Genomic DNA, 23,964 nt, shown 5'->3' with positions numbered 1-23,964 from the left:
AGTTAAATGTGTCATCAAAAGATAGTTTTATCCTAAGCTCACAGACTGCCATTAAAATGTCAGTCCTCTGTAGTTCAAGATGATGAAGACAGTGTAAAAGGAACACATTACAAAGTCATCCATTTAATTCTTGATTGGAAATTAGGCCCAAATGGCCCAGAAGGGGAATCAAATATCCATCCTTCTCTTTCTGAAGGATTTGTGGGGTTGGGTTTGAAATTGTGATGCCTGGGCCACATTTGTCCTCATTAGAGTACACTGGCCAACTACATAGTTTTCTTGTTTAGCTTGATTGTGGGCACATGGCTATCAGAGAAGGTGTTTTTATTGTTGTTGTTTTTGTTGTTCTTTTTAGTTATACACAACAGTAGAATGTATTTTGGCAAATTATAAGTACATAGAGTATAACTTCTATTTAGGATTCCACTCTTGTGATTGTACATGATGCAGAGTTACCCTGGTTGTGTATTCAAATAGAAGGCTAAGAAAGTTATGTCCAGTTAGTTCTATGAATTCGTGTTTGTAGTGTTTGCTAAATGAGCAAATGAATGAATATCAGCAAAGAAGATGGATGCCATTCTACCTTCTCCCATCTCATAAAATATCGACAAATGGGAAGTGGTGGAGACAATGTTACGGGGAGGACTTTAGGTAGACATTGCAGTTTCTGTCTGGGGAACTGGGACATGGAATAGCACCTACTGCCACTCCTAGACCAAAGAGGCAGGGAACATTAAGGGTGGTCAGCATCATCTCACCTTCCTCACACTCTCTGGGAAGTCACCCAAGACTGGCCCAAGTTCTGATCTCTGGAGAACTCATATTGGTTGGTAAAAGAACATAATCTGAGTCTGTCTTCATTTTCCATCATCTGTCAGTGAATCTCTCTCCTTCCTCTTTCCACAACACTGATCTACCTCTTAGAATCTCTTGGACAGCTCATATGGTTTTTACTTTATCAAAGTAAAAAATCTTTTTTTTCCTTAGAGTAGACAGAAGGATAAATGTTTTATATTTTCTGGACTTGAAGAAAGTTTTAACAGATTGTAATTTCCTACAGTGTGGGACAGTTGTAAGATACAGAATGATTAAAAGCAAGAAGATACTACTTCTCATTGTTTTTATTCCTTTGTTTTACTCTAATGAACACAAAGACCGGCTGTGATTATCTGAACAGTAAACTCAAGTAAAATGTACAGCTTGATCCAGCTGAAGTATGCTCCTGGGGAGCAGAAACATTAGAATCACAGCTGGAAGTCCAGTAAATAACTTAAATATTCCCTTTATCCCATTTGCCATATTGTACTAATGGATGTATGAATGAATGCAGGCTATGGTGAAAGTCAAATGTCGTAGGAAAGAAAATGTACTGGGGTTCAGTACTTGATGTTGTGCTTTGATTCCTTTTTTGTTTCTTTGTTTTGTTTGTTTTATAGAGGCCAATCAAGATTTGGCCTTCCCTTGAAGACAGGATAATGGGACTTCATAGCAGGCGAATCTTGGAGTTAATTAAGGCTACACCTTTCTTTTTATCAATGAATCTGAGGTGTAGACAGTTGAGGCCCCTTGACTGGGTTCATGGCTTCCTGTTATGGGACTGCAGGCCAACTCTCCTGTTAACAATGTGCTCATTTGATTGACTGCGGCACTTACAAACAGGGTATTCGTACACCAAAGCACTGGTTCACCTAACAAAACAGACCACTGTGATGGTGTATCTATTCCACTGTGTCCCCCTATATTTAATTTCTGCAGCTTTAAAAAATATGTTTAAGCTGGTAGCAGTCTGAGTTAGCCTGATTAGTAGAGTGAAAGTCTGCTGTATACCAGTTTTTCTACTCTCTCAGCTTAGCAAGTGTGCTTGTAAAGTCACACCTCTTCTCTGAGCCCTCCAAGGACTTATCCGGCTCTCTAATAGACAAATCCTCATGGATTATACATAAGCATCTAAAATTTGACTTTCAAAATGGAACTTTTATTTCCCCTGAAAACCTAGTCTCCCTTAGTTCTTTCCATCTCAGTAAATACTATCATAATTCACCTAGTTTCTAAATTAGCTAGAACTCATAGCATCCTTGATACCTTCCCTTCCTTACTACCCACCTTCAGTCCCTCTCCTGGACTTGTTGAGTCTTCACAGATCTGGCCTCCTTCCTTCTTCTCCCCTGCCATTGGGAGCGAGCCCAGGCAAGCCACTAATCTCTCTTGCCTGGGCTAGGATACTGAATTTTCCACTGGTCTCCTCCCAGGCTTTCTTCTTTCTCATCTGCTCTATACAAAGTAGACAAAGTAAGCTAAAATCCGATTACTTTGAACTCCTGCTACAAACTGCTCAATGGCTTCCTATTGCAACTAGAATAGGGCATGAATTTCTTTCTAAGACACAAGTATTGGTATAATACATCCTCTTCCTAATTTTCCTACCTCATTTCTTGTGACTGCCCATTCAGTCATTCCGGACCCTGGCAGCTCCTCAAAGATTTTTATACCCTGTCCCTTCTCAGGTTCTTTTCATGTGAAGATCTCCCTGCCTAAAATATTCTTCCCTTGCTTTCTACTGTCTCCTTTTAGTCCATTAGCATTCAAGGTATATGTCATCTCCACAAAGCAGCTTTACCTAATCACCTTTTCTAACCACTACCCCCTCCTGCAGATCTCAAATAGCAACCCTAAGCTTCTGGTCCATCTTGTGTTTCATTGTAGTTCTAGCCCATTGCAGAGTCCCTAGGGTATAGAAGATACTCAGTAAATAATGGTTGAGTAAATGAGTGAATATAAGACCTCAGAACCCACAAGTCAGAATCCACCCAGGGCATGCTAGGTAATATGATGAAAGAGTAGAATAATTCTGGAATGTTGGAGCAGCAGACATGGTATGATGCAAATCAATGATGCCCTTTAAAAAAAAATAGTGTGGACTATATTCTATCCAAACTTGATTTTTTTTAGTGACTTAAACATGGATCTGTTCAGAGTCCATTAATCACAGAGTTCTTTAAGAAATACTGAATTAATTTTATGTCTTTTCATGTATTAGTCATAGGTTATGTAGTATTTATTGCATTTTTAGTAACTTGATTAAAAGGAAAATGAATTACAAGTAGTGTGAAACCCAAGTATAGGGAAATTGGCTACTTTTAGAGAATTAAAACTTCTGATGGAGAATAAAAAACCTTCTGATATTACTATGACAGAATATACACACAAGATCTACCTTATTAAAATAATGAAAACGCATTTCCATCTTCCTCTTGGAGTAAAGGGCATGTCCTCCACACTAGAGGGGGCTATTGTACCGAGTTTACTTACTTCATGCTCAAAATTTTTATGTAGATCTAATGTCACTTTTGTTAAACATAGGATCTGAAACATATAGAAATAAGTTTTTACCCTTATGTAGTTTTTATAGGGGCAGGCAAAATTAATATGGAGGAAGAAAAACTGCCTTCGGTGAGCCAGAGGCCGGGTGCAAGATTCCTCTTGGTCCTCCCAGTGGGGATGCTGAGGATGCCCTGGAGGAGGCTCTGACATTCCTCTCTTTACTCTCCCCCAGGACTGCTCTATGTTGGCTTTAGTGCCTGCATGTTTGGTCTCTACAGCTTTATGCCAGTTGTCATAAAGAAAACCAGCGCCACCTCGGTCAACCTCTCTCTGCTCACAGCGGATTTGTACAGCCTGTTCTGCGGATTGTTTCTCTTCCACTACAAGGTAAGTTGAGTCAGTGTTCTCTTGTGAAGATGACACTCTGTAGACATGACACACCGGTCAGAGTGCTGGGACGCGGGACACACTGATTTTGTGTGGAAAATAGGAATGCAATTCTGTAAGCAAGCTCCCATGATTTGGGTATTCACATTTCAACTCTAAGACAGAGGCTGTTTTGTCTCTAGACCATTGACTGCAATTGATGGTAAAAGATAAGCAACAGCCACAGAAGGAAGAGACTAAATAATAGGGAACAGTTTTCCCTATACCATTCAGCCCAGAAGCTACACTTATTTCTGACCTGAAGCTAGGAAGATTTGTCCAATTCCCACACTACAAGCACAAAATGGGTTCTGCCAAAGGCATTGGCAGATTATGTTCTCTTTGGAGAAAGACACAATTCTTGCAGTTTCTACTTTGCAGATATTTTTATAGCAAAAATGAATGGAAAATGCTAATGCACTAGAAATAGTTTCTATTCTGAAAGATTTGAGTTTGAGTAAAGGAATGCAAAGAGATCTTGTGAGGCATTTGCAGTTAATATATCAGCCCTGAAGAAAGGAAGAAATTATCCCATCAGAAGATGGCCCCCTCTTAGAATGCAAGACCGTACACACATCTTCACCCAAGGCAGGCATGACTAATTGATTATGACACACCAAGGTCTAGTGCTGTTCTGAACACCACACTTGCTGCATCCATTAACAATGGCTTAGAATTGGTATGTGTGAAGAGACCCACTTGCCGTTCCTTCACTAGTCCTTTGAAAACACAGAGTGAAGCACGCCAAGTATAGAATATCTAAGCACGTAAGACCAAAGTAGGACAGGCAAAAGGAGGAGAGACAGTACCTGGTCACTGGTAGTCATGTGCTTCATCAGTGGTATTATAGTTAATATCACCAGCACACACCAGCATGGCCAGATGATGGGGCACCTTGGTGGGCAGAACACCTTCCATCAGGTGAAAATGAGCTTGGAATCTCTTAGAATAAGGGTGGGCTGGAAACCGTGGATATTTGAGATGACAAGAGGCAAAGCAACTAAAGTGAATAATCAGAGTTATCATCAAGAGGAGCAAATGTCCTAAGCCCAGAAACAAACTGAGAAGAGCACAGACAAGACTAGTACCTGGAAGGACAAGAAACAGATCTGGAAGACAGCAGAGAGTGAGAAAGTGGCCGTGGCTGTGGGCTGGGATAAGTGTGTGAGTTCCTACTTGTTCCCAATTTTATTGAGGCATAATTGACAAAAACTGGAGAGAGATGTATATGTATGTGTGTGTGTGTGTGTGTGTGTGTATCCAGTTTTTATCAATTATACATACATATATATATAAAATATGATGTTTTGATATACATGTGCATTGTAAAATGTTTGCCACAATCAAGCTCATTAACATATCCATCACCACAGTTTTGTTTTTTCTCTGTGTGTGTGGTGAGAATATTTAAGATCTTTCTTAACAAACTGCAGACATTTAATACATTATCATTAACTAGAGTCATCACGTTGGACATTAGATCTTCAGAACTTATTATCTTAAAACTGAAAATTTGTACCCTTTAACCAACATTTCCCCATTTCCCCCGAGTTTCTATTTTATATGGAGCTTTTTGTTCAGTACACAGGCAAAAAAAATGACAGCTAAAAGAAATGACCTAGGCCTGGATAATATTTATTGTTAATAATTTGTTTTGTCTAAATAGTTTAATTTCTATGTTCCATGGTCACCCAAGTACTCATAAGGTAAAAAGAAGAAAACCATGATAATGTTCCCCTCATGCTGCTCTTGACCACAGGACCACAGTGCTGGGAGAACCAGGTTCCCTCAAAATGCTAATTATTGTACAGACCCTAGGGACAACCAGGCCATGGTCTTACTACAGCAAAATGGCCACGATTTTTTTTTTTCCTCTTCTCTGCAGTTCAGAATCCACATCTAGACACCATTCCTTAACATGAGTTCAGTTCTGAGCAATTAATCTTGTAATTGACTTTATAAGTTCCCTTACTAGAAGAATCCATTTAATCTCCCTTTAGGAAATACAACTGAAATTCATTGTTCTGATTGAGGACAAGCATCACTTCTTGGGCAGAGGAGACCCAGTCCACCTCTCAGCTTCCCTTAGAGCAGTGTTCTTAAAAGTCTGCTTTCACCCCAGGAGCCTGTTTAAAAATGCAGATTTATGAGCCATACCCCAGAGTTACAGAATCAGTGTCTGGGGACATGTCTGAGAATGTGTGCCTTAACAGGCTCTCCTGTGAGTCCAATGCTCTCTGAATTTGAGAATCATTATTTTGGAGAGAAGAGGGATCACCTGAGTGGTACCCATTCCTGTTTAAATCTGCCATCTCCACTGACTTTAGCTTAGACCTGGGGTTCCTCACATTTGCAAGCATCAGGAACTGAGAGGGCTGATGTATCAGGTAAATTCTAAAGCTCTGCAACCATCCTCTCCTTCCCCTGTGTGTTTCCCTTGTGTGTTACTCGCCCTTATGTATTGCTTTGTTGATGAGGAAACCATGTAATCCCCATATATCATGTATTTGTCACTATTTGAAACGGATTTCCTTAAGGCAGAGCTCGTTCCAACACAGTAGCTGCTTTTTATTCTCATTAAGATTGATTCCTATTCTTTAAAAAAACGTTACACTGATAAAGATGCTGTGGTCTGAATGTGAGGCATCCCCCCAAAAGAACTCATAGTAAGCAAGGCAGGAGTGTTTAGAGGTGAATGATGAGTTTATGAAAGTGGTATTGAATTGGTGGATTAATCCATTTGATGAATTAATAATTTGAATGGATTACTAGGTTGTAACTGTAAGCAGGTGGGGGGGTGGCTGGAGGAAGTAGGTCACTGAGGGCATGATTCTATCCCAAAGAGTTTGATCCTGATTATTGGAAATGGGGCATTTTAGGAGCTCTTCAGGTCATCTATCACATACTCTAATATACAGAGTTGAGAATCACTAATCTATAAGATTATTTTTAAAGGCCATATAGTATTCCCTGGACTGCTTATGCTTTGTTTAATGAAGGGTTTCTCAACCATGGCACTATTGCCATTTTATTTATTTTTTTTTTTTTTGAGAGAGAGAATTTTTTAATATTTATTTTTTAGTTTTCGGTGGACACAACATCTTTATTTTATTTTTATGTGGTGCTGAGGATTGAACCCAGCACCTGCATATGCCAGGCGAGCGCATTACAACTTGGGCCACATCCCCAGCCCAGCCACATCCGCAGCCCACTATTGCCATTTTAGATCAGGCAATTCCTTGTTATGGGAGCCTGTCCTTCACATTATAGAAGGGTTAGCTGCATCCCTGGTTTTAATGTGTTAGATATTGGTAGTATCCCCCAGTAATGACGATTCAAAAATGTCTCTACACATTGCTAAATATTGGAAATTACTGTTTAACAGCTAATTATGGAATTTTGATGCTCTTTTTGGCTAATGTTATTTGGAGAATTAACTCATAGTAAATTCTACTCACATCCAATGTTTTTATTTTTTTATTTAAATAAATGTATATAATTGTTTTTATCATTTCTAATTTGAAGCACAAATGTCTTAAATAATTTGAAAATCTATTTAAAATAAATTGAAAATTCTTTGCATACAGCATAGAGGCAGTTTATGCAAAGCCCTGTTGATGTAACAACAATGTCAGGATATAGACAAATGCTCTATTCTCCTTTCCTTCACTGTCATTGATATCCCATAGCTTGGTTCTTGAAGAAGCACTGCCTGTGTTGTTTTCTAATTGTTTTGTGAATAACAGAAGTTAATGTTCACAAAGAAATGATAGTTATTTAATTTACATTTAATATAAACAAAGAAATAGCTAAATGTTCCTTTAATCTACATCTAAATTAAAAAATAACTTTCTTTTGCCTTAAGGAGTTTACAAAAGACTCTTCAGGGAAATTCTTGAATTTCAAATAGTCATTGTGAAATCCAGGGTTTCTTCTCAGATCTCTACTTGCCTGCCTCTGGGGTTGCCCTAGTGCTCCATAGATAGGGGTCAGAGCTAGGAGTAGCTTCGGATCCTCAGGTTTTTCCACCATATCCAGATACCCTCATTCAGAACATTGAAGTTACTTTTATCATTATGAGGAATTTATGGTCAAAGCAAAAATTTTGCAAAATACAAAAATGCTTATGGTAAGGGATTTTTGTGTATATTTATGTTTGGGGAAGATATTGGGAGAAGAATCTGGTTATATTTTTATGTCTTCTAAATCTCTTGACCTTTTTTTTTTTTTTTTTTGGTACCAGGGATTAAACCTAGGGGTGTTTAACCATTGAGCCACATCCCAGCCCTTTTATTTTATTTAGAAACAGGGTCTTGCTGAGTTGCTTAGGGCCTAAGTTGCTGAGACTGGCTTTGAACTTGAGATCCTCCTGCCTCAGCCTCCCAAGCTGTTGGGATTATAGGCATATGCCACTAGGCCCAGCTTTGACCGGTTTAAAATTACATTATTTGTGTTTTTAGTCTTGACTTGCAATAGTTCTTTACATGTTCTGGATACTAAATCTCTAGATACTATCAGATATGTGGTTTGCCAACATTTTTCCCATTCTGATTTTTTTTTTCTTCATTTCTTGTGAAAATTCTTCAAAGCACAGAAGTTTTTTGTTGTTTTGGTACAAGGAATTGAACTCAGGGGCACTCAACCACTGAGCCACATCCCCAGCCCTCTTTTTTTTTTTTTTTTTTTTAAAGAGAGAGCGAGAGAGAGAGAGCGAGAGCGAGAGAGAGAGAATTTTTTTTAATATTTATTTTTTAGTTTTCGGCGGACACAACATCATTGTTTGTATGTGGTGCTGAGGATCGAACCCGGGCCGCACACATGCTAGGCGAGCGCGCTACCGCTTGAGCCACATCCCCCGCCCCCCCAGCCCTCTTTTGTATTTTATTTAGAGACAGGGTCTCACTGAGTTGCTTAGCACCTCACCGTTGCTGAGGCTGGCTTTGAACTCATGGTCCTTTCAGCCTTCTGAGCCACTGGGATTACAGGCATCAGCCACCATGCCTGACTGCACAGAATTTTTTTAATTTTGATGAAATCCAGATAATCTTTTGGGTTATACATTTATAAATATAGAAGAAATCATGTAAAATCCCACCATTTCCTTGGGCCTCCAGATCCTTCCTGGTTGTTCCCTACAGCTTCTCCTTCCCAAGGCTGTTAGTAGTAACTGCCATTTGCTTTTCTAGAGGGATGGTTGAAAATCACAGCCTAAGGAAGAAAAGAGTTAATTCAGATGAGGCGTCCGTAACTATACAAACAAAAGGTTCAAGCCAGTAATCTCCATCCGTGACTACAGAGTTTTAAAAATACAGATGCTTGGGTTCCACTCTCCCCAAATGGGACAGCCCAAGCATCTGCTGCTTAAAGGCTCTCTATGTGATGCCAGTGTGCAGCCAGGGGTAAGTCCTGGTGCAGACGTGCAGTATGTAGCTGCAAACAAGTGGAACTTGAACCAAAGGGAGAGGGTTGAAGATTATTGATAAATATAAAGAAACACGGTTAATAAGTCTTCATCCAAAAGTGGAACAGACTGTCTCTGGAAGCAGGAGTTCCCATTACTAGAAGAGACAGGACAAGAATATTAACAGAGAATGTGGAAGGTCCTCATGCTTCAGTGCTGGGGATTAGACCAGTGACCTCTGAGATCTCATTTGGTTTTACTACAGCCTGAAGTTATAGTTTATCCTTTCACTTAATCATGATGTCTTTAAACCACCTTCTGGTCTGGTTATAAATATCTGCAAATTGAGGGGGGAGGGCTATTTTCTCACAGATGTTGCTTACCCAGGCAGAACTAAATGACTAAATGAAGCTCTCTTGCCCAACATTGATTATTTGCTTTTTCTCACTTTACACTCTTGGAAAAAATCCATTCTTTCCCCCTCCCATCTGTGCAGTGCAGCATCTCTGCCTTTGTGCTGACTGGACAGTAAAGCCCCAATTCTGGGAAGCAAATAACCTAATTCTACATAAGATGGCATAGTGCTCGTGTAATCTCTAATTTTATGACTTTTGAAACATGGTATATATTTCTGTTCTTTATTACCTGACAGCATTATTGAATCCAGGACAGTAAATCTATAGCAATCCATGAAGACTACAGGAAATGAGCTTTCCTGGACCCCAGAGACCCCCTAATGCCAAAATCAGGGAGCCAGGATATGGAAGCTTTCCAATTTGATGGTATATTGACTTTTCAAGGTCGATCTTCATCTGTTATGAACTTTATAAATTGTGCAAACAGGACAATTTTGAAATTGAAAAGGTATTAGTTTCCCATTGCTGCTATAACAAGTTACCATGAGTTTAATTATTTACCACATATTTACTAGCTTATAGTTCTGGAAGTTGGAAGTCTCATTTAGCTAAAATCAGAGTTTAACAGAATGTGTTGCTTCAGCAGGCTCTAGGGAACTTTCCATTTTCTTGCTCTTTCTAAAGCTTCTAAAGGCCACCTGCATCCCTTGGCTTTTGGTCCCTTGCTCTCTCTTCAAAGCCAGTGGTATGACATCTTCAAATCTATCTCTGTCATTCCTGCTTCACTCTTAATGGCCTTTGATTACATTAGGCCCACCTGTATAATCCAGTACCACAGGGGAACAATTAACAATTACACCAGATAACAAGGAAGCACTGGCTCAGGCCAGCTTGGACATTAGGTGAAGCTATTCAGAAGCCACATCTGGGCAATGAAGACACATTCTCCACCTGCACACACCTGTGCTGTTTGCTGAATTTCCAAAATGATTTTTCAAGGAGTTCTGGTAATCTGCTAATATGTAATTATGATAAAGAAACCACTTGGAAAGAAAACCTTCTAGATTATGTCTGTTTGAGATTTCTTGATATTTCACATGGGGAGAGAACAAATTGGAATGGGAAGGCTCCTTTGGTGTGTACTGTTTGAAGTGTGAACTAAGCAGTATGGTATAGCAAAGAGAGCGTGGTCTTCTTACTCAGAGGAGCCTAGATTTAAATTGTAGCTTGTATTTATTCTTTTTGTCTTTGTGCCAGTTATTTATCCTCTCCAGACTTTAAGGAGATGAGATTGTCCTTATGGAGGTTATCAAAGGATTAATTAGAAAATCTATGAATTTTCAGTGCTGCATTTCTCTGATTAAACATATGACTCAGGATTAGTAATCCCTGTCTGCTTCCATTTTTTTGGACTATTAATTAAATAATCAAATACAAATTAATAGATGAGCAATCTAGTAGAGGAAGGAGAATGGGAGAGGGGAGGGAGAACAGGAGGGAAAAGGGGTGGATCATGAGCTAAAACTGCTTTCCATACATGTACAAGTTTGTCAGGATGAATCCAATTACTAACTATAAATCTCTAATAAAATTAGGAAAAATAATAAAAACAAAAGTAAAAATAAATAAGAAAAACTATAACAAGATGTAGCTCTTAATTTTGTATGAGTTCTTACTAACTTATTCCTTGTTTGAAAAGCAAAACTGCCATCTTATGCATAAAAAATTTAGACAATACTGTATCATTTTCAAATGAATTCTTTGATTTCATTCTTTCTTAAAATGAATTTTTAGATGATAACCAGAAATACTAAAACATTAAAAGTTTCTTTAAATAAATCTTCAATAAATTCTTTCATGACATGCCATCATGGGCTAAGCATTCTTCAACAAAATAGCAGCCAATATTGAGTGTGCAGAATATTCCTTTTTGCCTGACATTTAGATGACAAGCTAGCTTACTTCGACCATTATCTATTGCCTTTTCAAGGTTTAATATTGCCACAGAATTGCTGTAGTAGTTAAAGTTGAAAGTAATTTTATAAGAAGATATTATCTCTGTGGCTTTGCTAAAATAAACTAGAAATTGATATAAAAAATGAACATGGTAAGTTCTCTCCAGCCCCCTTCAAACGCTCTACTTAGGCCATTAGTTATATGGCCTGAAACCACAGGTGACCCTGTTTAAAGAGTAATAGCTTAGGAAGGTAAGGGCTTCATAAAACTTCTCTTTTGCATTAGAAAAAATGTTTTTACCACCCAAATATTCATGAGTACAAAAGGGGAGAGCTATTTAAGATTTGTTCAGGAAGACTACTTCAACTATTCTGGGTAATATGATTAGTGCAAAATGTTGTAAAATTTCACTGGTACATTTTCATTTAAAAACATTCTGCATATTTTATTCTCAACCGTATGCTACATGATTTTTAAAATAATTGTCATGAGTTATAAAATAGTAAAATAAATAAAAGTTTCTTAATATTGACTGCCTATGCTACTAATCCAGGTTACATCCTCTGAGGATAGGGGTAGAGCTCCATGATTCACCCTAACCTTTCAAAATCTGCCGCTATAATTAAATCCCACGTTTGCCAGTTTCTCTTACTGTTTTGTTGTTGTTGTTGTTAGAGATTTGGCAAATAAAGTTTAATAACTCCAGACACTAAGTCATTATAATAATATATTATGATGCATTCAATTTAAAACATCATCCAGCACATACTTATTCATTCTATGCATGTTATGTTCCAGCCACTGTTTTGGTGCTTACCTCTTTATTTATAAATAAAGATGACAGGAACATTAAAAATCACCAGGCAGATTAATGCAAAATATGAGGTTTCAAACCACTGAAACTTGAATAGACCAGCAATGTCAAATATCCTTAACATCTGAGAGCCTGTGCCAGAGAGTTTGGAGAGACTGGAAACTTTCATTAAGAATGGAATCTTTCATTAGACATGGATCAGAATCTTGAGCCAAGCAGCCTGTTGATCCTCTGCAGCATGAGAAATTTTAGCAATGTAACTGCACTTTAAAAGCCAGGGGAGGCAGCCTCAACCTGTGACATCCTATGGCATGAAAGTATTTGTAAAAATATCCACATAAGTAGCTTGTATTTTTTTTGTAAGAATGCATCTTAAAACACTATGAATTTTAAGCTCATAGCACCCACTTGTAATTGTAAAGGGGAGATTTTAAAATTAATACTTAGCTTCTCATGACTGTCTTTTGATATTATTAATGACTGCAAGTAATTGGGCCTGCAGCACTAGGCCCAAAATCACTTTACATGGAACACTTAGTTGATAGAGCATTGAATGTTTGAGCTTGGCTCTCCCCAACACAGTAACCAGTGCAGCCTGTTTTGGGGCTTCCATGTTGTTGAGTGAGTTGGGGTGAGTGTTGGCTTCTAGCAGTGAGGGAAGGGTGCTTTTATGCAGCCATTCAGGAACCCAGGCTCCTTCCTTGTGACTGAGATCCTCTAGGGTAGAGAACAAAAACTATGACCTCTAAGCCAAGCCCACTTTTGTAAAAAAAGTTCTGTTGAAGAATAACCATGCCCATATATTTACACATTATCCACGGATGCTTTTGTGCTACAATGGCTACAGTAAATGGCCTAAAATATTTATCTAGCCCTCTTTTTAAAATTTTTTATTCTAATTTGTTATATATGACATCAGAGTACATTACAGTTCATATTACATATATAGAGCACAATTTTTCATATCTCTGCTTGTATACAAAGTATATTCACACCATTTGTATCTTCTTCATACATGTACTTAGGGTAGTATTGTCCATCTCATTCCACCATCTTTTTTTACCCCCTTGCCACCTCCCTCCCCCTCTCTCCCCTTTACTCTATCTAGAGTTTGTGTAATCTTCCCATGCTCCCCATCCCAACCCCACTGTGAATCAGCCTCCGTATATTAGAGAAAACATTCGGCACTTGGTTTTTGGGGATTGGCTAACTTCATGCAGCATTATATTCTCTAACTCCACCCATTTACCTGCAAATGCCATGATTTTATTCTCTTTCATTGCTGAGTAATATTCCATTGTGTATCCATTCATTTTATCCATTCATCTACTGAAGGACATCTAGATTAATTCCACAGTTTAGCTATTGTGAAATGTGCTGCAGTAAACATTGATGTGGCTATGTCCCTGTAGTATGCTGTTTTTAAGTCCTTTGGGTATAGACCCAGGAGTGGGATAGCTGGGTCAAATGGTGGTTCCATTCCAAGTTATCCAAGCATTCTCCATACTGCTTTCCATATTGGCTGCACCATTTTTCAGTATCACCAGCAGTGTATGAGTGTACCTTTTCCCCCACATCCTTGCCAACACTTATTGTTGTTTGTATTCTTAATAGCTGCCATTCTGACTGGAGTGAGGTGAAATCTCTGGGTAGTTTTGATTTGCATTTCTCTAATTGTTAGTGATGATGAACACTTTTTTATATATTTGTTGATTGATTATATATCACCATCTGAGAAGTGTCTGTTCAGTTTCTCGGTCCATTTATTGATTGGGTTATTTGTTTTATTGGAATTTAGCTTTTTGAGTTATTTATATACCCTAGAGATTAGTGCTCTATCTGATGTGCAAACTGGTAAAAATTTGCTCCCAGGCTGTAGGCTCTCATTCATCTCACTGATTGTTTCTTTTGCTGAGAAGAAGCTTTTTAGTTTTAATCCATCCCATTTATTAATTCTTTATTTTAATTCTTAGGAGTCTTGTTAAAGAAGTAGGGCCTAATCCAATATGATGAAGATTAGAGCTTACTTTTTCTTCTGGTTTAATTCCTAGGTCCTCGATTCACTTTGAGTTGAGTTTTGTGCATGGTGAGAGATAGGGATTTAATTTCATTTTGTTGCATATGGATTTCCAGTTTTCCCAGCACCATTCGTTGAAGATGCTACCTTTTCTCCAGTGCATGTTTTTGGCTCCTTTGTCTAATATAAGGAATTATGTGGGGTAGTCTGTGGCCTCTGTTCTGTTCTACTGGTCTACCAGTCTATTTTGGTGCAAATATCATGCTGTTTTTGTTACTATTGCTCTGTAGTATAGTTTAAGGTATGCTGTAGTGATGCCATGTGCTTCACTCTTCTTCTAAGGATTGCTTTAGCAATTCTGGGTCTCTTATTTTTCCAGATGAATTTCATGACTGCTTTTTCTATTTTTATGAGGAATGTCATTGGGATTTTAATTGGAATTGCATTAAATCTGTATAGTGCTTTTTGTAGTATGGTCATTTTGACAATATTAATTCTGCCTATCCAAGAACAAGGGAGATCTTTCCATCCTCTAAGTTCTTCTTTAACTTCCTTCTTTAGCTTCCTGTAGTTTTCCTTGAAAGGTCTTTCATCTCTTTTGCTAGGTTAATTCCCAAGGGTTTTTTTGTTTTTGTTTTTGTTTTGTTTTGTTTTGTTTTTTGAGGCTTTTGTAAATGGGGTAGTTTTCCTCATTTTTCTTTCAGAGGATATGTCACTGATAAACAGAAATGTGTTGGTTTTATATCCTGCTACTTTGCTGAATTCATTTACTAGTTCTAGAAGTTTTCTGGTGGAACTTTTTGGGTTTTCTAGGTATAGAATCATATTATCAGCAAATAGTGCTAACTTGAGTTCTTCATTTTCTATGTGTATCCCTTTAATTTCTTCCTTCTTCATTTCCTATGTGTATCCCTTTAATTTCTTTCTTCTGTCTAAGTGCTCTGGCCAGTGTTTCAAGAACTATGTTCAATAGAAGTGGTGAAAGAGGGCACCCTGTCTTGTTCCAGGTTTTCAGGGAATGCCTTCAACTTGTCTCCATTTAGAATGATGTTGGCCTGAGGCTTAGCATAGATAGCTTTTACAGTGTTGAGATATGATCCTGTTATCCCTACATTTTCTAGTGTTTTGAACATGAGGGGGTGTTGTATTTTGTCAAATGCTTTTTCTGCTTCTATTGAGATGATCATATGATTCTTATCTTTAAGTCTGTTGATGTGATGAATTATATTTGTTGATTTCCATATGTTGAACCAATCTTGTATCCCTGGAATGAACCCCACTTGATCATGGTGCTCTATCTTTTTGATATGTTTTTGTATATGATATGCTAGAATTTTGTTGAGAATTTTTACATCTATATTTATTAGAGATATTGGTTTGAACTTTTATTTTTTAAAATGTATCTTTGCCTGGTTTTGGAATCAGGGTGATTTTGGCCTCATAGAATGAGTTTAGAAGTTCTCCCTCTTTTTCTATTTCCTGAAATAAATTGAAGAGTATTAGCATTAGTTTGTTTGTTTTTTTTTTAAGGTCTTATAGTACTTGGCTGTATATCCATCTGGTCCCGGACTTTTCTTGGTTGATAGGCTTCCTATGGCATATTCTATTTCATCGCTTGATATTGGTCAGTTTAAATTGTGTATATCATCCTGATTCAGTATGGGAAAATAATATGACTCTATAAATTTGTCAATGCCTTCAATATATTCTATTTTTTATATATTTATTTTTCAGTGAATACAACATCTTTATTTTTATTTTTATGTGGTGCTGAGGATCAAACCCAGCACCCCACGCATGCCAGGTGAGCAAGTTACCACTTGAGCCACATCCCCAGTCCATATTCTATTTTATTGGAGTACAAATTTTCAAAATAATTTCTAATTATTTTCTATATTTCTGTAGCATCTGTTGTGATATTTCCTTTTTCATCACGTATGTTAGTAATTTGAGTTTTCTCTCTTCTTCTCTTCATTAACATGGCTAAGGGTCTGTCAATTTTATTTATTTTTTCAAAGAGCCAACTTTTTGTTTTGTCAATTTTTTTAATTGTTTCTTTTATTTCAATTTTACTGATTTCAGCTCTGATTTTAATTATTTTCTGTCTTCTACTGCTTTGGGTGTAGATTTGTTGTTCTTTTTCTAGGGCTTTGAAATGTAATATTAAGTCATTTATGTGTTAACTTTTTCTTCTTTTAAGGAATGAACTCCATGCAATGAACTTCCCTGCCTTCGTGGTGTCCCAGAGATTTTGATATGTTGTATCAGTGTTCTCATTCACCTCTAAAAAATTTTTAATCTCCTCCTCGATGTCTTCTGCAACCCATTGTTCACTCAGTAACATATTATTTAGTCTCCAGGTGTTCAAGTAGCTTTTAGTTTTTATTTTATCATTGATTTCTAATTTCATTCCATTCAGATCTGATAGAATGCAGGGTAGTATCACTCCTTTTTTATATTTGCTAAGATTGCTTTGTGGCATACTATATGGTCTATTTTAGAGAAGGATCCATGTGTTGATGAGAAGAAAGTATATTCGTTCATTGAAGGATGAAATATTCTATATGTGTCAGTTAAGTCTAAGTTATTGATTGCATTATTGTGTTCCATAGTGTCTTTGTTCAGCTTTTGTTTGGGAGATCTATCTATTGGTGAAAGAGGTGTGTTAAAGTCACCCAGAATTATTGTGTTGTGGTCTATTTGACTCTTGAACTTTCAGAAGAGTTTGTTTGATGAACATACATGTTCCATTGTCTGGATCATATAAATTTATTATTGTTGTGTGTTGTTGGTGAATGGTTCCCTTAAGGAGTATTAAATGTATTTCTTTATCCCTTTTTATTAACTTTAGCTTGAAATCTACTTTATTTGATATAAGGATGGAAATCCCTGCTTGCTTCCACAGTCCATGTGATTGGTATAAATTTTCCCAGTCTTTCATCTTCAGTCTGTGGATGTCTTTTCCTATGAGCTGAGTCTCTTGGAGGAAGCATATTGTTGGGTCTTTTTTTTTTTTAAAATCCAATTTGCCAGTCTGTGTCTTTTGATTGAGAGTTTAGGCCATTAACATTCAGGGTTATTTTTGAGACATGATTTGTATTCCCAGCCATTTTTGTTTATTTTTGATATTTAACTTGACTTGGTTTCTCCTTTGATTAGTTTTTCCTTTAGTGTAATACCTCCCTTTGGTGATTGTCACTGTTGTTTTTCAATTCCTCTTCATGGAATATTTTGCCAATGATGTTCTGTAGTGCAGGCTTTCTAGTTGTTAATTCTTTTAACTTTTGTTTATCATGGAATGTTTTTATTTCATCATCAAATCTAAAGCTTAATTATGCTGGATATAAGATTCCTGGTTGGCATCCATTTTCTTTCAGAGCTTGATATATGTTGTTCTGGGATCTTCTAGCTTTTAGAAGAAGGTCTGGGTTGAAAAATCTGCACATAATCTAATTGGTTTCCCCCTATATATAATCTGATTTCTTTCTCTCATAGCTTTTAATATTCTCTCCTTATTCTGTATGTTAGGCATTTTCATTATAACATGTCTTGGTGTGGCTCTGTTGTGATTTTGTACATTTGAATGGCATCCTATAAGCCTCTTCAATCCAATTTCCAATTCGTTCTTCGTGTTTGGATATTATTTCATTGAATAGATTGCTCATTCCTTTGGTTTGGAATTCTATTCCCTCCTCTATCCCTATAACTCTTATATTTGGTCTTTTTATGTTATCCCATATTTCTTGAATGTTTTGCTCATGGTTTCTTACCATTTTCACTGTGTTGTCTACATTCTTTTCAAGATTATATATTTTGTCTTTATTGTCTGAGATCCTGTCTCCCAAGTGGTCTAATTTGTTGGTGATGCTTTCAATTGAGCTTTTAATTTGATAAAGTTTTTGATCAATGTGGATCTTTACAGCTCAAGTTGATGAAACGAGCTACAGAACAAAAAAAACTTTAGATTTACAATAGCAAACCACTGTTTAGGTTCCTGCTTTGGCTAAATTGATGGATTGCTTAGGGAACATTTCAAGGAAACATGGAGATTCAGAAGTCTGTTCAATGGCATGGTAACTGTATGAAGTATAACAGGAGTATGGAAGAATGGGAGAAAGGAACTCAGATTAAAGGTTGGGAATTTACCAAGAGGATTAAATTATATCTAATATTTTGGATATGTTACCCATAAGTCATCCAGAGTAGTTTTAGATGAATCACCATCAAAGACTTTGTCTACCTATCTCTAGCTATACATGTAGATATGGACCAGGGGTCAGCAAACTCTTCTGTATAGGGTTAGATTATAAATATTTAGGCTTTTCAGCCTACGTAGTTACTTCACATCTACTCAATGGTACCAGAGATATTTCTGTGTCACAATAAAACTTTACATACAAAGTCAGGCAGCTGCTATATTTAGTAGTTTACTGACTCTTGAAGTAGATGTTAATTTTCCTTGAAACCTTTCCATTAGTCTTCTGTTCTTGGTGGTATCTAAGGCCATACCTGTCCATCTTGTTGTAAGAATTTCAGTAGCATGCACAATCAAAAATGTGGTGATATATCTTTGGTTTAATGTTTTATGAATTTCATTTTATGTAAAAGAATGAGTAGGGGACCCATGCAAATCAGTAATCTTGAGCTAAGATGTGTGAGGGAAGGAATATTAAATCCATATCTTACAAATAACAATGAGCTCTCTGGGAGGCAAAAGCATTTGGAAACAGGGAAAACAATGTAAACTGACTTAATACATACAGTACACCTCAGGAGAAACATAATCAGGCAATAATAATCACAATCTCAAATTGACTTGTCCAGAGAAAAGATCCACTGGCTAATTTGACAGCAAAGAAGGTCCTAAATTACAGGTCTCTTTAAAGCATGGTGATCTCTGGCCATTCCTGTCTTTCTCAAAAATGTATATAGAGAAACTTACAGATCATGATAGATATATTGATTCATGGATGTCAAGCATAGGGGACACATATAGATTCTGAGGGAAAAAAATGTGGTTTTTTTTAATATAGCATCACCCAAAGTTTATGCTGTTACTTATTAAGACATTAGATAATTTTATTTTTAGAATTGGTACAAAATTTAATTTATGGAAGGGGAAAGAAACTAGCATTTTTTATAACACTGCATGGATTTTAAGGATTACACAATACTGTGAAAATTCAATAGCAATGGCATTATAAGATAACCAAAAATTTCTCATGAAATTCTAAAATTTAAAAGTGAATATTGATGGCTATTTAGGAGAATATGGCATCTGTTTATCAGGAAACAAACTGCTTATTTGGGAAAAACCTAACCATTAAAATCATAATATGTTTTCTTCCTTTACAATTGCCATATCATAGTATTCTTCACAGATAAATTATTTATCCATTTATTTCCTTTTTCTATCTTTCACAGAAAGCTACCACCAAGTACATAAAAAAGAAGGAAATACAGAATTATAATATGATGAGAGGGAACACATATTTCATGTCGTCAAGGCTGTTTCTCTGGTTCTTTTTATATTTAAGAAAGAACATCTCTCAAGTTCATCAATAATACATTAAGGTTGTTCCAATATATGTTGAATTTAAGTTGAATCCTTTCTTTATGTAAAAGAGATATGGATTGTCCTTAGAAGCTTGAGTATAGGGAACGGAACGGATGAAAGAGAAATAATTAACAGCTTGGAAGTATGGTTAATCAAGCAATTAGAAGAGAGGGAAGAGGCTTGAGCTGAGTGTCAAGGTCTCCAGGCATCGTGTTAGCTGGGACTACAGGATCAAAGGCCTAACTGCAGTTTTGAGCCTCCCACTTCCCCAGCATCAAGTGTTCATCATGGTACCCCATACTCCTCTGACAGATTGGTTCTTTGAAAATGAAATGAGAAAACACTTTGGAAAAGGTAGACTGCAGCTGTGTTTGCCAAGCAAGATTTTCATACCTAGTTTAGACGTGTTATTCCTTGTGCTTTCCTGAATACAATTCTCAGAATGTTTCTCAGACTACAAGAAGGAATGGAATGAAGTGATGGGAGAACTTTATGGGAGTAAATATTGGTAGGAATTATACCTAGAACAAGACAACTTACACTAGCACAATCAAAGATAAATGGAGGGACTGGGATTGTAGCTCAGCGGTAGAGTGCTCGTCTAGTATGTACGAGGTGCTGGGTTGGATCCTCAGCACCCCCTAAAAATACATAAGTAAAAGAAAGCCATTGTGTCCAATTACAACTAAAAAAATATTTTTTAAAAAAAAGATACATGGAAATCACCACTGATAAAAGAAATGATATATGAAATAGGGGGAATAAATGCTCTGTGAGAAAGCTTACTAAAGAATCATATACCTAAGAATATTCAGCTTCAGTAATCAAAATTCAGTCTTAGATTCTTTCTTCTTTATCCCCCACAGTTCACCCATCAGCAAATTATGTTGAGCTTCTTCCAGAATGGATTCTATGTCTTCTCCCACCATCTTGGTCCAAACCACCATCTCCCCCTCAGGCCATTACAATGTCTCTTGATCTTCCTGCTTCTGCTTCTTTGTTTCTACAGTTAACCTACTACTCACCAGAATAATCCTCTTAGAACACAAGACAGATTAGATTCTCCTCTGTTGAACACTCTTTGATACTTCTTTCTCATTGAATTTTGAGTAAAATATACATGCACTGCTGACCTTCGAACACTGACCCTGACTGTGGCTTCCACATCCATTCCTGACCCCACTATGCTTTCATGTCCTCTTCTGAAAAGGGGGAAAAATAACAACAGTTTCCTCATGAGTTATAAGGAAGGTGATGAATTTAAGTCCTATCAGTGACTATGAATCACTGTTGAGTATTGGACATCAGTGACATTGAGTGTCCTTGAGCTATCCAAACCCTGTGGGCTCTTGTTCTTAATGTCTTGTATCCTTAGGGCTCTTGTTCTTAATGTCTCCTGGCCTGGATGCTCCTCCCCTTGATGCTTTCATGGCTACTTCTTCTGATCCTTTAGCCCTCAAATGCCTCATCTTCACCCAAGACTTTCCTTGACTATTTAAGTAGCTTCTATGGAACTCTATCACATCATCCTGTCACCTGTTTACTTACTTCATAGCATTTTCCCAAACTGTATTACAGATTAATTCTTTCAACTTATTTTTAGTCTGTTTCCCATATAGACTGGAAACAAAGGTCATATCCATTTTATTTATAACCATAGCTCCAGCATGAGACACATAGTAGGAAGTCAGTAGTATTTTTTTTAATAGATTTGGTGGTTAGGTGCTACTTAAGGTCTCATCTCACAGTCATACTCAATTATTCTACAAATAATTAATTACTGGGTCTTTTAGTTTCATATGGCCACTGGAATAAATGACCACAAGCTTCGTGGCTCAAAATAACCAATACTTATTCTCTCACAGTTCTGGAGCCCAGAAGTCCAAAATCAGTTTCACTGGGTTAAAGCTAAGGTTCAGCAGAGGTGTGCACTATCCAAAGGCTCTTGCGCTGGGCAAGAATCTATTATTTTTCCCTTCTAGCTCCTGTGGCTGTCAGAAATTTGTCTGCTGGTAATGGATTTTCACATCATGAAGTTATTCAACTCCTTAAAAGTCTTAGTAGTCCTTCCTATACTGGATCATTGTAGTTTTCCATTGACTTTAATCTCTGGATATGGTAAGATCCTAAGGGATCTCCTGTATTACAGATATACATTTTCTCCCCTCCTTGGCAAAGTAGTAGTCCAGTTTTCCCCTGGTAATCAGAATTCACCCATCCAGCACTGTGCAATGTACACAGTCCAGTTTTTCTAGGGCAGTGGGATAGGTTGCTGAAAGACCAAAGAAGATACCCAGATGGGATATTAGATATTAGGTTTACTGAGAAATGCTTGTGGGGGCCGATGAAAGTGGATTGGACAGGTACTTTGCCAGAAGGTCCAGTGGCAATGGGTTGGCCAGGTTTACCTCTTGTTTCACACAGTACCTCCCATATTTTCCCAGAAAATAGTACCTCCTATCCCTCACAATGCTCTGTCCAGGAGTGGCTGCCTGAACAAGCATTTCCCTCTCCACAGTGCTCCAATCCTCACCTATTCCTGTAGGGGAGCATGGTTTGTAGGTTAGCTTATAGAAGCACCATCAGCTTAGCTTGCTTTGTACATTGTATGACTGGCACCTCAAGGAACTTGACATGTATGCAAGAAAGCAGCTCTCTTTAGATAACACTAACTTGCCCAAGTTCCCAGCATAAACAAGAGAAAGCCAGTGTCCTTCAAGATAATATGTTAACTGGACATTCTGGCCCAGACTCACTCTCATTGTTCCCTTAACTTGGCTGGCTTTTGGAGAACAGAAAGAGGTATTCAGACTCATGAAGTTTTATCGTCTTCCTTTTCTTTAAGGATAATAAACACTGTTCACTCGCCTCTTTGCCTGCTGATTCAGAAGCATGAGGAGCCGAAAGTATCCAGATGACAGTCTTTAACTTGCAATTCTGTGGAGTCATTGTTCTGTTTCTCAAGGAAAGCATGCTTCCTTTTGAAACTAAAAATTTTGCTAGTGCATCAACAGAGCAAATAGTGAATAGTGGCACATCCACTTCCATCCCTTGATTCCAATGTTTGGGGACAGGTGATATTTCGGATATGTTGAGCAGCAATACTACCATTTGCTAGAAACTAGCCTTCATTGGTTTTAACATCTAGTCTTCTGCAAAAACACTAGAGCTCCATGTGCATCTGTTTGTTGTGCTGAGGAAAATATATGCTTTGTGATACAAGAGTCCAAATGGAGCAAAGGCTACTGCTCAGAGTGTCTTCTACACAAATGTATTCCCTTCTAGACTACATAGTGATATTAAGAACAATGCATGGGAAGGTAACATAAATGAGACACTAAATAGCCTTGGTTGTAACTGAGCCTATAATTAAACACTCCCAAAAAGGAAGCCCCTTCTGTTCCACTTTGACCTGGGTATTAATGTTTTAATGGACTGCAGAAAACAAATCTACATGAAAGAGAATTTCTATCAATTCATCAAACCAAGTGAAATTGTCTGTTTGTCATATAAAAGAGAATGGCAGAATCCATTTTTAGCTCTCTATTGCTGTACTCATGTGTGAAATTATCCATAAGGGAAGATATTTGCCTGCAAAAGAAACTTTATCAGCCTAAGATGTGATTGGCTGCATAAATTATACTGCCAAATGAATTGGTTTTGCAAACCAAATATAAGGCCTCATAAACCAAACTGGGATTGTGTTCAGGGCAACAGCCTTGGCCTGGGTGACAGTCAAGCACACAGACGTCAAGGAACCTGATTGCTGTTTCCTTCTTTTTAACAATTCAATGCTCAAGGGAAAATTTTTTTAAAAAGTATTAAATCTTAACAATGCCCTGCTTTTCTGATATGGATGGAGAAACCATTGGCATACTAAAGCACTCAGGCTTTTTTTATTTCCTGGCTTGATTATATTATCATGAATTTGGGATTGGAATTCCCTAGAGAAAGAACAGGCAGTGGGGAGCCAGTATTCTAGGTCTGATTTCAGTATTTGTCAGTATATTGTGTACCATGCCCACATTTGGTATTTTCCATAATATGATCAAGAAGAAAGAATTATTGCAATATTTAATCAGAAATATTTAGCTTTTTGTTGGCTAATGATAAAAA

General features: G+C 37.3%; 1 protein-coding gene across 1 annotated transcript in view; it reads left to right on the top strand.

Annotated features, from left to right (window-relative positions):
- Window positions 1-23,964, top strand: part of Slc35f1 (solute carrier family 35 member F1) — a 374,177-nt gene that overhangs the window by 343,032 nt on the left and 7,181 nt on the right. Inside the window, exon 7 of the mRNA XM_076859791.2 lies at window positions 3,554-3,708. Coding sequence (XP_076715906.1) covers window positions 3,554-3,708 — 155 coding nt within the window. The remainder of the gene's footprint in view (window positions 1-3,553; window positions 3,709-23,964) is intronic.

The sequence above is a fragment of the Callospermophilus lateralis genome, chromosome 6 (genome assembly GCF_048772815.1).
Source record: "Callospermophilus lateralis isolate mCalLat2 chromosome 6, mCalLat2.hap1, whole genome shotgun sequence".
Taxonomy (NCBI): Eukaryota; Metazoa; Chordata; class Mammalia; order Rodentia; family Sciuridae; genus Callospermophilus; species Callospermophilus lateralis.
Note: the sequence above shows the minus strand (reverse complement) of the source record. Positions and strands in the feature narration are given on the sequence as shown.